Source organism: Microtus ochrogaster, chromosome 22, assembly GCF_000317375.1.
Source record: "Microtus ochrogaster isolate Prairie Vole_2 chromosome 22, MicOch1.0, whole genome shotgun sequence".
In the NCBI taxonomy this organism is placed as follows: Eukaryota; Metazoa; Chordata; class Mammalia; order Rodentia; family Cricetidae; genus Microtus; species Microtus ochrogaster.
In genome coordinates this window covers 617,417-635,240 of record NC_022023.1, presented here as the reverse complement: position 1 = coordinate 635,240, position 17,824 = coordinate 617,417, and the positions used below count along the sequence as shown (strand labels likewise).

Below are 17,824 nucleotides of genomic sequence, written 5' to 3'. Positions count from 1 at the left end.
AATAGTACCTCTGTGTTGTCACTAATTAACCAGTCACCAAACTTGCAACCTGGAGTTCTACTTTATACTCTGCCCATACCCCCACCTTTAACCACTCCAAGAACGTCTATCAAACAGACATCGAGTCTACGTTCCTCTCATCTCTTCTGCTACAAGGCTTAACCCAGCCACTGTCATCTCTTTCTAACCATGTAACTCCCGAACTAGTTCAGACCAATTAGAAAGCTTTCCTCTCAGGTCATCCCGATGGCTCAGTGTGTAAAATGCTCGCTGTACAAAGCCCGACAACCCGAGTTCAGCCCCCAGGAGGGAAGGTGGAAGAAGAGAACCACTCCCAAATGTTGTCCTCTGACAACATGTACAACATGGTATGTGCACACATGCACACATACCCAGATGCTGCTGCTGCTAATAATAATAATAAAACTAAATATAATCTAGAGAATGGTTTTATTTCACACAGAAGCCTGGGGCATTGCTTGGGATCCATTACATGATGGTTATGTAACATAACATCTTCCAAGGCTCAGCACCCTTCCATCTTTCTGCTCCGCCATCCTCAGCATGCTGGCTTGTCCTCCAGGCCTGCCTCCCTCCATTATTCCGAAATGGCTGCAGCAATTCTGGTCATCTTACACACACACAGGACAACATCCCGAGGCAGAGAAGGGGTTGCCCCCTACCGTGCTTGTCTTTAGAAGAAAAGGCCTCCCCCCTAAACTGGTCACCCACTCCTCCCCTCAGCCAACATGTTTTTTTTTTTTTTTCTAGGCAGGGTTTCTATGTGGTTTTGGAGCCTGTCCTGTGTTGTAATAAGAGCGGCGGGGCTGCGTCCCCAGCACCCCAGCCGCCTGGCTAGCTTATGCCCCAAAATAACAACACACAAACTATATTCTTTTAAACACTGCTTGGCCCTTTAGCTCTAGCCCTTACTGGCTAATTCTGATATCCCGATCAACCCATCTCTAATAATCTGTGAGCACCGGTCTTACCGGGAAGATTCTAGCCTATGTCCATCCTGGGTAGGAGCTTCATCGCGTATGTCTGCCCAGGAGCGGGGAGCATGGTGTCTCTGCTCCAGAGAGCAGAGCTGTCGAGTCTTAGCTCACTTCCTCTTCCTCCCAGCATTCTGTTGTGTTTACTCCTCCCACCTATGTTTTAACCTATGAGGGCCAAGCAGTTTCTTTATTGCTTAACCAATGAAATCAACAGATTGATATATGACACTCCCACATCACTTCCCCTTTTTCTGTTTAAACAAAAAAGGAAGGCTTTAACTTTAACATTGCAAAATTACATATAGCAAAACAGTTATCAAGCAAGAATTACAGTTACAATATTTATATCTATTTTATCTTTTATCATAACTAAGGAAAACTATAACTATCTATTCATTCTTTTTTTGTTGTTTTGTTTTTGTCTTTGTTTTTCGAGACAGGGTTTCTCTGTGGCTTTGGAGCCTGTCCTGGAACTAGCTCTTGTAGACCAGGCTGGTCTCGAACTCACAGAGATCGCCTGCCTCTGCCTCCCAAGTGCTGGGATTAAAGGCGTGCACCACCACTGCCCGGCCACAGCCAACATCTTATTGGCATGACCTACCTACCCAGTGTCAGTTGGAGAAACAAGACCTTGACAAGTTGGCTGGTTCAAGTTAAGGCTTGTTACAAGTTAGTTCTTGGTACAGGTGAGGTTCCTGGAGCTGGAGCTTGGAACATGTCCACTTTAAGGGAGAATGGCCTCAGTGTTCTCTAACAGGGAAGATGTAGACAAATGTTTACTGGAACGGTCATTAACAACTTCTGGTACAATGGTCTCTTCTGTGTTCTTATCTTTGCTTTTCTTTTTTCCTGGTTTTTCAAGAGAGGGTTTCTCTGTAGTTTTGGAGCCTGTCCTGGAACTAGCTCTTGTAGACCAGGCTAGCCTTGAACTCACAGAAATCCATCTGCCTCTGCCTCCTGAGTGCTGGGATTAATGCGTGTGCCACCACCACCCGGCTTTGTCTTCTTATCCTTTCTAAGGAGGTCAGACATAGTGACTTTTATGAAACTTCTGTCAGCCACTACTTAATCCACACTCTTATTCAGCACCAATGTGGACCCGAATGGTCTCACGACTCCCTCTCTAGCCTTGTCTTGGCTTCCTCTCAAAAACATCGTGCAGCCTTCTGCCTGGGAGGCCTGCACACTCCCTACCCACTTACAGGATCATCTCCTGTTTGGCTCTTAGCCCTTGGCTGGAAAATTACTCCCTCAAGTAAATGTTTCCTCCTTCAGAGGCTGAGATTGGGGCCTCCTGTTTCCATACCCCCATAGAGACTTGAACTTCTCCTTCGGAATAGTCATTACATTTCTAAGTACCTCATTTGACTTCCCACTAAGTGAAGGCGTGGGTGGCTTCTGCAGCTTCCCCACTTAGCCTGTTTAGAGCCTCTTCAAAGCAGGCACCATATGGATGGGCCATAATAGCTGGGGCAAGGAACATTGAACTAGGAGATAATCTGAAGCTGATATCTGATCCTAACTTTTTCATTATTTACAATGACATGCAGTAGGCAAAAATGCATAGTTTCATGATTCTAGATTTGAATCCAAATCATAGATCAATCGTGTACTAACTATAGGGCCTCAGGCAAGCCACCTTCTCTTAGCCTCATTGAAGGGGAAGTAAACCCTTTAACTAAAGTCATACTGAAAGAGAGAGGTAAACCCTGAACACAACTAATAAGTCATAAGATACACTATTCACATTAAAGAAGGGGTTCAGTTAGGATTGAACAAGAGCTTGTTACAGTCAGTTCATGGCCCAGAGGTGGTTCTCAGTTAATTCTTGGTGAATGAGCAAATGCACATGCAAAAACAAATGGCAGGTTTTATGAAAGTACCCAATGAGAAGACACTCAGCAGGAGTAGCTTAACCTATCATACTCCACTGGGACCCTGGGACTAAGTCTGTGTCTTCTGTTCCAGATGAAGCACCACTGTGTAAGGAAGCCATCAGACCTTTGCACCGTGAACGTGAGCGGCATGAAGTTCTCCAAGGTGAGGCCAGCAGCAAAGGCATGACAGAGCCAGATGTGAGGGGGAGGAAGGGAGGGCAGACGAGCGCTCACCAGGCAGAAACAAATTCCAACTTTGCTTTAAATTTAGTGTTTGTATGAATTAGTAAAACTTACCTTATGAATCTGTTCTTGGGATTGAGGGCAGGGAATTTGGGCAGACTGTAATTCCTTGTGTGGAGTTCCCATCCCACAAGCTCACCACCTTGTCGGGATAAATAAAGTCTTACAATGAGGTGGAATATATAAGAATGTGTATGACAGCATTGTTTGTAATGATGGGAAATTTGAGACAGACTAACCTTGTCATACACTCAAGCAAAGAATTGAAATGGATGAACTGGACCTATTTGTATCAACACAGATTAATCTCCAAAGTGTTATACATATCTCAACATAAATCTCAAAATCATACTATTGAGTAAAAAGGCATTTTGGACCGTAAGTCTGTATGACTGTGAAGTTTTAAAGCATGTAAATCACCCTTTGCTTAGTTGATGGATATAATGTGTTGTGTATGTAATACCTGTAAAGATCAGGAGTAGAGGTGAGGTGAGAGGGTTGGGGGCAGGCGGCACATGGAGAGTTGTCAGTCTTCTAATAGTTTCTTTCACATTTAAACAGCTAAGATTCAGCTCTGTTAAAACCGGGTCATGCCTGGCTACATCTTCAGAGATGGTTCTCTGTCCTTTTCGATGCATTTGAAGTACTCCAGGGTAGAGGAAAATGAACAGGAAGCCCCCAGCCCTCCCCACATGACTGCTCCTGCACCAGAATGTCTCTTAGTCCTTTAGGTGTCTGTCCTCTCAGCAGCTGCTCCGGTTTCCTGCGGGGCTCTCGGCAGGGCACTAATCCTGTGTTTTTCTGGAATACTTTCTGACAGGCAAAGGAAAAGGACTTCAAACATTTCACTTCTGTGATTTATATCAACGCCTCTGAAAACCTGCTGCCTCTAGGTGAGCGTCCTCCTGGCCAGAAAAGCACTTGTGACAGGATCTGTCTGTCCATCGTGATCAGCCTTTCATCTTGGGTGGAGAAGCTGGAGAGTAAGGGCCCCGGAGAGCACTCAGTCTGCACTCTGGTCCCACACTGCCAAGCTGGAGCCTGCTCCTCCACACACACACAGATAACCCTCTCCTCCAATCTTGCAAACTCCAGCAAGAGAGGCTTTTAAATCTGTGTGTGCCCCTACCAGAGAGAAAGCATCTTGGTAATTCAGCAAATCCACAGTGACCCCTGCTGGTGTCAGAATGCCTGGCCTTTAGAAAGAACCGTGCCCAGTTTCTCTCTGGAGAGGAGAGTCGAGCTCAGACTCAGACCCAAAGCAGGGTGCATATAAGCAATGGTACAGGGAGGTCAGGAAACACTATACAAGCATACAAAGGGGGCTTTAGCCCATACCAGAGAGTCAGGAAAACTTAAGAAAAGAGCACCTAAGCTAAGATCAAAAGATAAACTGGGCTGGCCAGGCGGCTGAGTGTTAAAGCACCCGCTGCTGAACTCAGTGACCTGATGATGATCCATGGGACTCACGTGGTAGACGAAGAAAACCATCTCCCGAAAAGTTGTCCTCTGATATCTGTGTGCACACGTACACTTACACACATGCATGTTTGCGCACATATGCATGCACATATGCACAAACACACGCACACATACACACATGCATGCACATGTGCACAAACACACACATGCATGCACATGTGCACAAACACACGCACACACACATGCATGCACATGTGCACATTGTAATAAAGAAATTAACTCAGGAGTTAATGAAGGTGCTTTGGTTGGGGGCACCTGTATACTGCCTGGTCACAAAGATTGCTTACAAGGGAGGAGAATTGAGGCTAGACACATTGGCAGGACTTAGGGATCTTGGAGGGCTTTGGGAGTCCAACTTAATCCTTCAGACAGAAGAAGCCTGGAAGCCTTTAAGCAGGGAAGCTCAGTGAGGAGGGGGTGGATTCTAAGAGAGAAAATGGAGGCCAGGAGATGCTAGGAATCAGTTCAGTTTTCCGTGGAAGGGGAGATGATACTGGAGACAGGCCGAGTGAGGGCGAGGCGACCTGTGAGGGTATAAGGAGAGGGATGGATCTCAGAGACAGTCCTGGAAGGGGGAGGGGGGGTTGATGAGATGAGCTTGGTTTGTCCCCGGGAGTTGGATGGGAGCTTCTAAAGAGGCATCCGATGAGACCCCTGCCTTGGAAGAAAGGCACATGAAAAGATGGTCGGCCTCAGTAGTAAGAGCACAACACCAGGATACTATTTTGTGCCCATCAGATATTGGCCAGTATGATAACAGCCAGCACTGGTGTGGAGGTGGGTACTCTTGGTGAAGGTAAAATAGAGAAGTCGATGTGAACCATGGACATAATTTGGTCATATCTCTTGAAGTTTAAAACAGGGCTGGAGAGCTGGTTTAGCTGCTCTTGCAAAAGACCCAGGTTCAGTTCCCAGCACCCATGGGGTAACTCACAGCCACCTGTAACTCCAGTTCTAGGGGATCCAGCGCCCTCTCCTAGCCTCCACGGGCTCCTTTACACACTTGGTGCTCATGAAGTCACAAGGCACACGGACATACACTAAACAAACAAACAAATGCATACACGAATGCTTTAAAAATCAAAATAGTCTTTGCTTTTAGTAGCTCCACTTCTAGGACTTACACAAGGAAACCCACTAGACAGCCTCTTAGTAGGCCTTACTGAGCATTCTGACTCAAGCCTTCTTCAGGCCACACAGCACACCAGGTTCACTTCCGAGGTTCTAAGTAATTCTACACTGTGTGCCAGTTGCATGGCTTTAGCGGAGTCCCCGTGACTGGCCGTCTGGGAGGGCTGCCCACTAGCCAAGTGCCACCCCAGGCACAGGACAGAAACTCTCCCTGGGCAAATGCAGGAATCACCTCTGTCCCTTGTGACATTCCATAGTCCTGTAGCTTGTAGCAGTCCCACGAAGGACATAGCTGGTTATGGGAGTCACCATTTATAGAAATGTTTATAATTTACACTTTCTCCTGGTCCAGACACAAGATACTGGTCTGCAATCATTTTTACCACAAGCAACAGTTGCCTAGTAACACAGTTACCATAGCATGTGTTTCAGGTTACCAGAGAAATAGGACTAGAAAGGGAATCTTAAGATGCAGTTATCATGTAAGAGGGAGCTTTGGATTACCTCTTACCCCATAGCCTATATGCTATCAATAGGAAAATGGTAACATTATGGCATGTCTATACCAGCAGGTAATTAAGGTAGTGGACAAATCTGTTTGTTTTAACATAGACTAACCTTCAAGTCACACTGTTAAAGGAGAACAGCCACAATGCAGCGTGTATCCCATGTTATAAGAAAAAGATTGTATCTCAATACACACATGAGAAAAATGAGGTGTATACATGGCATTTTAAACAGTTGACCCCCAACTGTTGGGGCTAAAGGAATATTTTTTTTCCTGTGATGTTGACTATTTGGGGTGAACATAGTGACATCTCTAATCAGAAATAACAGATTATCTAGCAGTGGCTCAGTGGTTGAGAGTTTGCCTGACATGCATAAGGTCCTGGGGTTGATTCCTAGTCTGGAAAGAAAAAAGGAGAAAAACAAAAGATAACTTTTAAGTGGGCTTTGCATTTGAACACACTTTGTGTGTCCAAGCCTTAGTTTTCGCTCTTGCCTGAAATCCTAATTTCTAAAAAGTCACTTAGTCGCCCGAGCCTCCGTTTCCTCAGCTGTAGAATGAAAGTCATAATTCCTATTAGTGAGTGTGGGTAGAGATTTTAAATTTTCTAAAAGATTATTTTTATTTTGTGTGTGTGGGCATGTGTTTGGGTGTATGTACACGAATGCAGACACTCATAGAGGCCAGAAGAGAGAGGTCATTGGAACCCTTGGAGCTGGAGTAACAGGCAGTTGGAAGCCACCTAGTGTGAGTGCTGGGAGCTGAACTCTGGTCCTCTTAACTGCCAAGCCATCTCTGAAGCCCCATGGTTAGAGTTTTAAAGGCCTGATACGTAAAGCCATCGTCCACGACTCACCCTTCCCCCTGTGGAAAGCTCAGTGGATGGTCGTTATTTGTATCTTTCTCTTTAAGCCTTTACGAGCTCAAGATTCTCTCTTTCTGTTCTCATGCAGATGCTTTTCACACATTTCCAACCCTAAAGGAACTGGAGCTTGCATTCAATGGCATCAAGATGGTCTATGTGAAATATGGAGACTTCAAGACATTGGAAGTAAGTTGGAGGTAGGGAGTTTTTGGTCTTACCTGGTTCCCTGTAAGGGATTATTAGTATAGGGGTCTTTACAGAGTGTAACGTTGGAGAAGGGTTCTCCACGCTTTCACTGCTAGGCTCTTTGTAGATGGCCTCTGGAGGTTGTGGTGGTTCTCTGTAGACTCCCCAGAGTGATGGTTCCTGCAATGATTTTAGGAGGAAATTGGCTCCTAACAGACAGTGATGATGATGGTGGTGATGATGGTGATGATGATGGTGATGATGGTGGTGATGATGGTGATGATGATGACGGTGATAATGATGGTGATGATGATGGTGGTGATGGTGGTGGTGATGATGGTGGTGGTGATGATGGTGGTGATGATGATGATGATGATGGTGATGATGATGATGGTGATGATGGTGATGATGGTGGTGGTGGAGATGATGGTGATAATGATGGTGATGATGATGATGGTGGTAGTGATGATGGTGATGATGATGATGATGAGTGATGATGATGATAGTGATGATGATGGTGATAATGGTGATGGTGGTGATGATGGTGATGAGGATGACGGTGATAATGATGATGGTGGTGGTGATGGTGGTGATGATGGTGATGATGATGATGACGGTGATAATGATGATGGTGGTGGTGATGATGGTGATGATGATGGTGATGATGATGATGATGATGATGATGGTGGTGGTGGTGGTGATGATGGTGGTGATGGTGATTGCTGCGCACCGTGCCCAGCAATCTTGTCTGCTCTCTGTGTGCTATCACCCAGTTACTGAGCTTCAGGCAAGGGGCTGGAGGTTAAAATACACATACACACACAGACAGAGAGACAACGACATGGGTCATCCTTGAATTCCCCAAGAATGCCCTCTTTATTGTGTTCATGGGCAGATTATATAGAGATAGCCACTCCCCAGCCAAACCCACCAGAAACCACTCTCCTGCCATCAGGAACTCCTGAAGGTCTCGTGCTCAGAGCAGCTGTAGGCACTCAGATCAGGGAAAAACAAGTTGTTTACAAGAAATTCAGGATCTGGGGTCTCACTGCTCCCAACAGGTGATAATGGTGATGATGATGATGGTGGTGGTAATGATAGTAGTGGTGGTGGTGGTAATAGTGGTACTTGTGGTAGATAGGTAACTATAGCCAACATGTATGATTCTGGGATATAAGTGCCTAGGGTTATTTACGTGCAGGAGAGTCTATAGAAAAGTGAGTGTCAATGGAGTATCATAGGAGGAGGAGCTTCATAGAAGATGTATCTCCTTAGGTGTCTGAAGAGCTATAGAGATTAAGAGCCAGCTGCAGTAAGATAAAGAGACATTATGGACCAATACCAAAACACACCTGACTTGTAAGCTAGGGTGGTCCCAGTGGGCTGGGGTAGTACAGGCTGTACATCTATTTCCTAGACCTAGAGGTGAGGATGGACTAAATAGGGCTCCTGTGAACTCAACAGTACGTTCTGTGTGCATGCACATCAATGCTTGTTCTCAGGACCTTGGAATAGGAAATCTGGTCTGCATCTCTTCATACTTCCTGTGACTTGGATAGACTAGAGGGCCACTTTTTTTTTTTTAAAACAAGGGAATGAAGTTTGTGTCACTACTTGAGAGTCCCACATGGACTGGAGAACAGTGCCAGAAGTGGGGCTCAGCCACCTGGCCAGGCCCTGAGCAATGCACCCCTCCCTTTGTGCAGGCCTAAAAGGAGAGCCTTTCCACTCACGCCTTAGCAGCATGTCTACGTGTTGTAAGCTTTGCTAACTTAAATCTGCTTCACGTGTGCCTCACTTGTCTCAGAGACAAGTCAAGGAGTTGACAGCCTTTCTACGCCAGAGTTTGGAAACAATTTAGCGTATTGGAATGGGCATCTTCCCCATACGTACGCTGTGTCCTCACATTCTGAAAACGTCTAGTGCTGAATGCGGGGCTGACTTTTCCCATGGTTTCAAGTCACACTGAAGATGACAGCAGTTTGCTCTGACTTGGGACACGCGTTGGTCCTCAGACTTATTCAGTAGGCAAACTGTCAAAGTCCAATAAAATCCAAAATCAGAAGTAACTGATGCAGTTTGGAGCTATGTTAGAGCCTCGTTCTATATGATATTTTGGTGCTGACAGTGGGAGGTGGATCCTCGACAGTAGAGATCCAAGGAGTCATTTCTCTGGCCGCCAGGCCCAGCTGCCCCTATGGACTTCCACTGTTGTTTGACCTTTTCAGAGAACAGTCACTGATCTCCTGAGAACTGCATATAGTGCCATGGATTGTGTCTTCTTCCTCCCACATACCCCAAACACGCCACAAGTACCAGCTGCCATCCAGAGGGGTGTGGTCACAGTTTTGGCTCTGAATGGTTAGCCCGGGATCTAATGTATGTGGCCCCCCTTTACAGTCTGATTGCATCTGATGAGGGTTATTTATCCTCCAGACCCGGTATTAGTCAAAAGAATTTGTCGACAAAAGAAAACAGACTCATTTTAGGATGCAGAATATAGATGAGAGAGGGAAATCTCTGGACCGGTCGTTTGTTCTCATCTCTCTGTGATTTGCAAGGGCTCCTTAGGAAAAAAGATAAACATGTCAAATATCCCAAATTTGCATCTCACAGTAATGAATACTCTAATGTGTAATAAAACCCAATGTGACTCAGCAGATACTGCAGCCAGGCTAGGAAGATCTGTCCTTGGCTGTCAGCAAGCCTGCTCCAAGGGGAGCAGCCCAGAGTGGAATTCTTCCACAGTTTTGAAAAACTTCACTTGGCTGTAATTTGAAAGCAAATCTGGACCCAGCATTAAATAGCCAAAGCAGTAGAATTGGGGTCCACAGGTTTTTTTTTTTTTTCGTAAGACAAGAAATTAAGTATCTTAAACTTTTATTCCATATATTCATAATTAATTATGACTGTCATAACTAGTCATCCATGCCTCTGTAGAAGGGAAGAACTAACTATAGACAGAGTGGAGGGAACCAAGCGTGATGTTGAGTTATGAACTACTCATAATTGCCACATGGAACACACTATTCTTCTGTTTGGTTGTTTGTTGTTTATTTTTGAGACAGGGTTTCTCTGTGCAATCCTGGCTGTCCTAGAACTCACTCTGTAGACCACACTGGCCTTACCTCACAGAGGTCTGCCTGATTCTGCCTCCCGAGCACTGGTATGAAAGGCGTGTGCCACCTAACCTGGCCTCTTGTTTTTATTTTTAAATGTAAAGATCATCCTTTGCTCATCGGCCACAAATGGGCATCAGGCTGGATTTGAGTCGTTGGCCTTGGTGTGCTGACTGCTGAGCTTGAATACTGGGGAACGATTTCAAATGTGGGTGGGATGTGGGGAGGTGAGAGTTGTGGACGGTAGAGCTGTGTGAGCCTGAAGTGGCTTAGGACAGACCTTGGCGTATCTTGGACTTGCTAAGTAGCTGAAACTATCTTATGGGACGGGGATCATGTTGTGGTCAGAGTTGTGTTTTAGAAAATGTGTCTGGCTGCCGTATGAGGAATGGGTTGGAGGGACGATGAGAGACATGAAGGAGGCAGATACAAATCCATACGCCTTGACAGAGACAGGGTTTTCCCATCTTCATGTGTAATTCTCAGAGCCTATTCCCAGGCCTTGTTCCAGTCAAGTGAGATGGCCCTGCTATGTGCACCTCGAGTGCTCCCTTTGCTGTTGGTGCCCAGCCTCTCCTTTACCACAGGTGTCACTGATACCCAAACCTTTACAGTTCTCAGAACCAGCAAGAAGATGGCTGCCTCCTGCTCCCGGTTTGTGCTCTCTCTCTCTCCAGCACTCCCTGCCTTTAACAGTCTTGTCTGAGGATGGCTCAGACGCTGCCACTGTGGGAAGCCCATGCTGACATTCTGGCCGACCTGGCCGTTGTTGCCTCTGTGGCTTGTGGTGTGTGTCTAGATAGCTATCGTAGAGGTATCACTTCTTTTTCTTCTTTTAAATTTTTTTACTCGTTATCCTCTGGCAGTTTCATGTACGTATACAATGAATTTGAATCCTTTCCCCCTCTAGTACCCTGTTTCATCCCCTTCCTCTCCTGCTCAGACCCTTCTTCCCAAGTCCTTCCTCTATGACCTGTGTGCACGTGGCCCTCTGGGCTGCTTGCTGAGTGTAGGTGGGAGGTTATTTACCAGAACATGGACAACTCATCACCACTGAGGAAAGTGATACCCTTCCCCCACCACTGTTAACTACCAATAGTCCTTCCCAGAGGGACGGGGCCCCACGAGCCCTTTCTCCTCCACAACCACAGTGAGGTCATGAGTGCACCATCCACGTCACACCCAGAAGACAGTTTTACAGCATCCCCTCCCCAACCTCTGTTTCTTAAACTCTTGCCGCCCTCTTCTGTGATGTCCCCTGAGCCTTGAAGGAGAGGGTATAGATGTCCTATCAAGGTCGGGTGCTCCGCAGCCACTTACTCTCTGTACTTGGATTGGCTGTGAGTCTCTGTGTTGACTACCCACCAGTACAGGAGTTTCTCTGAGCCCAGCAACATCATTTATTAACAGATGGACATAGAGAGCTTGCAGCCCAGGAAGTCTCGGAGCTCCCAGAGGGTCAGGATGAAATAAGCCTTCAGCATGGGGTGGTGAATGAGGAGATGATGATGATGAGACAGTGGCTGATGTGGTGACCACTGGACACATCGTCCTCATCAGCTGGCTCATTTCAGCACACTTGCATGTGTGTCTGCTTCGTGTAAGGGCCTGTGCTGAGTAATAAGGCTACCATACGGCAGTGACATGGGCCCTGACCTCTTCCACCATGTGCCAGACATAGTACATGGCATCTCCAGCTATCAGAAGACATGCAGCCTTGGACAAGTATCCTGGGGTAGCTTAGAGAAAGCTGACAAAGCCAGGGGAGGGAGGCAGCCAACTGCCTGAGGGCTGGGGACTGTTTTATAAGGAAGCACCTTTGAGATGGCCTTCTGGGGCTGAGCTTCCAGTGCCCAGAAACATGAAGAGGGTGACTGGGGGGACAGGCCAGGGGTAGGGAGGACTCTCTGCCCCCCAGAGAGACAGAGCTGTGCAGTAGCAGCTAAGACTGAAGGAGGACTAAGCCTGACCCCCACAGCTGTGAATGTCAAACCCAAGAGACTTTGTTGTGTGGGTGGTGAGGTTTCCCAGGAAGGAGGAGGGGACGGAGCCAGCTCCCGTGTGTGTTTGGGCCTCGTGTCACGTGTTACTTCTGTTATCCCTTCTTTTGTTTTGTATGGTAGTTCTTGGACCTTTCCTTCAACAGCCTGACTGAGGAGGCCATCTGTGATCTGGGGATTCTGCCGCATCTCCGTGTGCTTCTCCTCACAGGCAATGGGCTCACCTCTCTGCCACCCAACATGGCTGTTGCAGAACAGTAAGTTCTACACCCCTGGGTTTATTCTGTGTGTCCCCTCAGTCAGTCTAGTATTTGGCTACTCTGCTCTGACCTGGGCTAGCTAAACACGAATCTTTATAGGAGGTGGCTATCTAGATGGTTGGAACATCTGAGGGTGAGGAGCACTCAGAGCAAGGGCCCTGCCTTCCTCATCCCTGATCTGTGGCAGCGAGTCAGAGATCTGGTGCTTTTCATCCAATATGTAGTCAGCTGATGTGACCAATAGGGATACTGATGGGACATTCCTAGTGATGATGTCCATTGCCACCATGGAAGACAATGACAGCGATGATTGATAGCAGTTTGTTAGTTGCTCGGGGGTGGGGATGATAGTGATCGATCATTGCATTTAGGGTTTCATTAGTTAGAATCATTTTGTTTCCAAACTAACTGAGGAAAAACTGGGTATTTATGAACCTTTGGTGGTAGCCTGTACCTATTTTATCAGTATGTGAGAGGCTGAGGTAAGAGGTTCATGGGAGTTCAAGGTCAACCTGGGTTACAAATTGAGACCTTGTCTCCCGTAAAAAAGAAAAGGAGGGCTGGAGAGTTGGTTAAACAGTTAAAAGCACCTTGATGCTCTTGCATCAAGGACCTGGCTTAGTCCTCAACACCCACATAGCAGCTAACAATCATCTGTAACCCCAGTTCCATAGGTCAGTGCCCTCTTCTGGCCTCCTTGGCACTACATACACGTGGTGGGCAGACATACATGAAGCACCTATACATATTAAAAATATATATTTTTAAAAAGGAAAGGGAAGGGGGCTTATAAATCTGAAAAGGCCTTCAAATGAATCTGCTGGATTTGTGTGCTGGGTTCTGGTGTCACGTGGAACTTCTGTTAGGGTGTCTATGGTTTGCACACAGTTTTGCTTGCCTTTGTGCTGACTACATTTGAAGCTAGGCTTTCTCTGTGATAGGACATGCCCCAGTCAGACTCACAAAAAAGTATTGCAATTGAGAATTTGCTTGCTCTGAGTACAGAGAGATCACCATTGGTATTTTTACTGTGGAAAATTTCAGAAATGTCTAAAAGGAAAGTTATGGTTTGACTTTGTCATATGCCCTCAAATGATTTATACATAAAGGGTAGGTCCCCAGCCGGTAGGGCTGTTGTGGGAGGGACAGGAAGTTTAGGAAGGGAGGCCTGGCTACAGGAAGTCATTTCCTGGGAAGGTCCTTGGGGGATCTTGTACCCCCTCCCATCCTTTGTCTCTCTCTGATTCCTGCCCTCCCTGAGGTTGGTAACCTCTGCCATAGACTCCAGTTGCACGACTCCATCTCAAGCTCAGAATCAAGAGAATAAAGGGTCCCAACTGAAGCCAATAGCTAAAAGAAATGGTTCTTCCCTGTAAGTTGCTTTTCCGTGGAGCGATGGCTCAGTGGGTAAGAGCACTGGCTTCTCTCACAGAGGTCCTGAGTTCAACTCCCAGCCCTCAGATGGTGCCTCACAACTATCTGATGCCATCTTCTAGGGTACAGACATAAGTGTCGACAAAACTCAAACATAAAAAAACATAAGTAAGTTGCTTTTCGTGGGTGTTTGTCACCACAGAGGACAAACTACGTAACGGAAGGAGAGTAAGTGGTAAGATGCGTTCCCATGCCCTTGCCACCCAGTAGTTAGCACCAGACAGTTGTGAGGTCATGGCCAATCTGTTACAGCTATACCCCCCTCATGCCCTATTGTAGATTATTCTTAAGAAAAATGTACCCAGCTATAAATGACTCTGCTCACAAATGAATCAGAAGATTCATGTGTCATCTATAAATATTCAATATGTGTTCCTAGAGATAAGGGCTCTTTTAAAACTCAGAACCAGCAAGCCTTTATTCCACCTCCAGCCTTGCCAATGATAAGTAGAGAGAATCCATTATATAAATCTTAGGACACTTCTGGGGCAAATGGAGAAGAGGGATGTGGAAGAACAAAGGAAGGAGGGCTGACACTCAGCTGTTGGGAGCTGGGAGTCTGCACCTGGACTTGAAGAGAGGCCACTGCTCGTTCTAGCCCTGCTGCCTGGACACTCACCACTGTCTCTGTTCCCACGCTGCTGCTGTATGAAGCCGGGAAGAAGATTTGCCCCCACTTTCCTGGGTTGGCAGAGTCTTACCCGTCCCTTCAGTTGATAGCACTACAGTCAGGTTAAAAAGTCAGTTTGGCACGCATAGTTAAGTCTGCCATGCAGAGCTGAGCACAGAGGGAAGGGTGAAGGCTGAGGGCGTGGAGGCAGATGACTGGCACACCCACCCCTTGGAGCCCCAGTATCTCTCTCCTCTCTGTATTTCATCCCCACACAACAGTAACAACCACCAGAGGCTTCATGTAACTGACATTTGAAGACACTCTCCCTACTCCACAACATGCTGACATGTAGTTCCATCACTTCTGTACGATCTTCCGCAGAAATGTAGGAGCCAGGCATGGTAGCATTGCCTGTAATCGCTTGGAAGAGAAAGGCAGAGGAAGAGAGTTCAGTGCTAGCCTGAGCTACACTGTGAATTTGAGGTCAGCCTGGGGTACACAGTGAGACTGTCTCAGAAAAAAAAACACTTATGGATGTTTTATAACCAAAAACTAAGTTATGAAGTCAGTGATCACCTAGCAGCTTATATCTGCAGTGCACATGCACACACTCATGTGTCTATAAAACAAGAAGAAAATGTAACAAAATAGTCACAATTGCTGCAGTCATCTTTGTAAGCAGATTCTTCTTTGGGCTGCCAGCTCACAAAAATGGCACGGAGATTTATTACTAATCATGAAAGCTATACCTTAGCCTAGGCTTGTTCCTAACTAGCCCTTATAACTTAAATTAGTCCTATTTTTAATCTACATTCTTCCATGTGCTCATTACCTCATTTCTATTATGCCCTTCCTGGTGTTGTCATGCCTGACTGGTGACTCTGCCTTCTTCCCAGGGTCCTCTCTGCCCCCAAGCTCCTGCCTAGCTATGGACCATTTAGCTTTTTTATTAAGCTAATCACAGTGACATAACTTCACACAGTGTAAAGGACTATTCCACAGCTTTCCTCCCTTCTTGTCTAAGTAAAAAGGAATGGGTAACATAAAAAAACTATAAATAAAAAGAACATTATCAGGGCCGGGCGATGGTGGCGCACGCCTTTAATCCCAGCACTCGGGAGGCAGAGGCAGGCGGATCTCTGTGAGTTCGAGACCAGCCTGGTCTACAGAGCTAGTTCCAGGACAGGCTCCAAAGCCACAGCGAAACCCTGTCTCAAAAAACCAAAAAAAAAAAAAAAAAAGGACATTATCAGGTAAGAATTGCATTTACAACGTCCAGCCCATTTGTATTTGGCATATCTGGAGAAAATATGCCAAACCTGGAATATCTGGCAGACTCTTCTATGAAGCAGGAATTTTTGAAGGACGTTCCTGCCTTATTGTGGGAAAGTTAAACAGTCTTTCTCCTTTGTGTCCTGTTGTCCAGTTTGTACAGTATACTGTCAGCAGTCAAGAGCAGTTTCTTGCCCAAATGGCCAGTTTTGCCACATTGAAAGCAGACTCCATATGGAGTTTCTTCAATGCCCATCATCTTCTCTGAAGTCAATTGATGCTGCCAGGAGCAGATGCGTCTCACTGTCATGAAAAGTCCTATGTTAACAAAAAGTTTTAAATGTCATATTCTGTAGGTCTTTGAAGTGTTTGAAGACCATCTATCTATCTAAAATATATGTTTGATCTTGAAAACATACATGACTAAAAGGGTTTTTTTGCTTTTTGTTTTTTGTTTTTGTTTTGTTTCATTTTTTTTGGTTTTTTGAGACAGGGTTTCTCTGTATAGCTTTGGAGCCTGTCCTGGAAATAGCTTTTGTAGACCAGGCTGGCCTCAAACTCACATAGATCCACCTGCCTCTGCCTCCCGAGTGCTGGGACTAAAGGAGTGCACCACTACTGTCTAGCTAAAACTTTGATTGTTATAGGTGACTAACTACTAACCTGTATTTCTTTATTATCCTAAGTAGTTTTTAATAACTTTCAAAAACTAAAAATTTACATTGCAATGTTAAATGAGCTGCATAGGTGCAATGCCTTAAATAAGAGGAGAAATGTAAGTATTGTATGTTCTAATAAAAATAACCTTAAATTTGTATCACTGTACAAAAATCCATACCAATGTAAAGTATTTGAGACTAGCGGTCGTTCAAAAGTAGACTCTACAATCCACCCTTTTATCTCATCATTTTTATACTATAGCTCCCTTTTTTCTTCAGAAAGAGATCCCTGAATCTAATGTCCTTTGTTTAGTTTTTTAACCATGACCAATAACAATTTGTAACCAACCCCCTTAAACAATGATAAACATTCATAACCCACCAAATATCCAAAAACCATACACCCCACCTCTCAAGAATATAGAAATTGTGTTTTCTAGACTGCTTCCGGTTGTTTGGGAGCATTGGTATCTTTGGGGGACCCTGAGAAAATTAGGTAATGGTCAAGTCCTGACTAGAATAGTCTGTGAGGCTGGACCATCTCAGCCAGCAGCCTTGAAGCTGTTCTGGATCTCTCAGGAAAATCTGAATGAAGATCTTCTATAGAGAAATTTCAACCGTGGTAAAGATGCCAAAAGAGCCAAGAAGACAAGGGGAAAGTCAGGAAAATGATGTACAAGCAAAATATGAATATCGAAGAGTGAGAGCTTGAGAAGAAACAAAAACTGTACAAAGTATTGAAGTGAAAAGGTGATCAGAGGAGTCCACAGGCAGGCTTATCAAGTCTGAGAACTAAAAGGACTCTCCTCTTCAGAGCCAGAGGTACCTGAAGATACTGTCAAGCAAATCAATCTGTGTTCTATGGAAGCCCTGGAAGAGGAAGAGGGGCAAGCTGGGAGAGGGAGGAGGAGAGGAAAGAAGGGAGGGAGGGAGGAGAGGGAAGGAAAGAGGGAGGAGGAAAAGGAGAGGGGGGAGGAACAAGGCAGGCAGGGAGGGAGAGAGAGAGAGAGATTATTTGAAGAAATAATGACCCTATAATAAGTTCCCAAGCTTGGGCTGGAGAGATGGCTCAGTGGTTAAGAGCGCCATCTGCTCTTCCAGAGGTCCTGAGTTCAATTCCCAGCAACCACATGGTGGCTCCAAACCATCTGTAATGAGATCTGGCGCCCTCCTCTGG

The 17,824-nt window shown here is 45.7% G+C and overlaps 1 protein-coding gene across 1 annotated transcript in view; it reads left to right on the top strand.

Moving 5' to 3' along the window:
* Positions 1–17,824, top strand: part of Xrra1 (X-ray radiation resistance associated 1) — a 73,059-nt gene that overhangs the window by 17,307 nt on the left and 37,928 nt on the right. The window contains exons 5-8 of the mRNA XM_013350176.2: positions 2,967–3,038; positions 3,939–4,011; positions 7,193–7,290; positions 12,533–12,666. Coding sequence (XP_013205630.1) covers positions 2,967–3,038; positions 3,939–4,011; positions 7,193–7,290; positions 12,533–12,666 — 377 coding nt within the window. The remainder of the gene's footprint in view (positions 1–2,966; positions 3,039–3,938; positions 4,012–7,192; positions 7,291–12,532; positions 12,667–17,824) is intronic.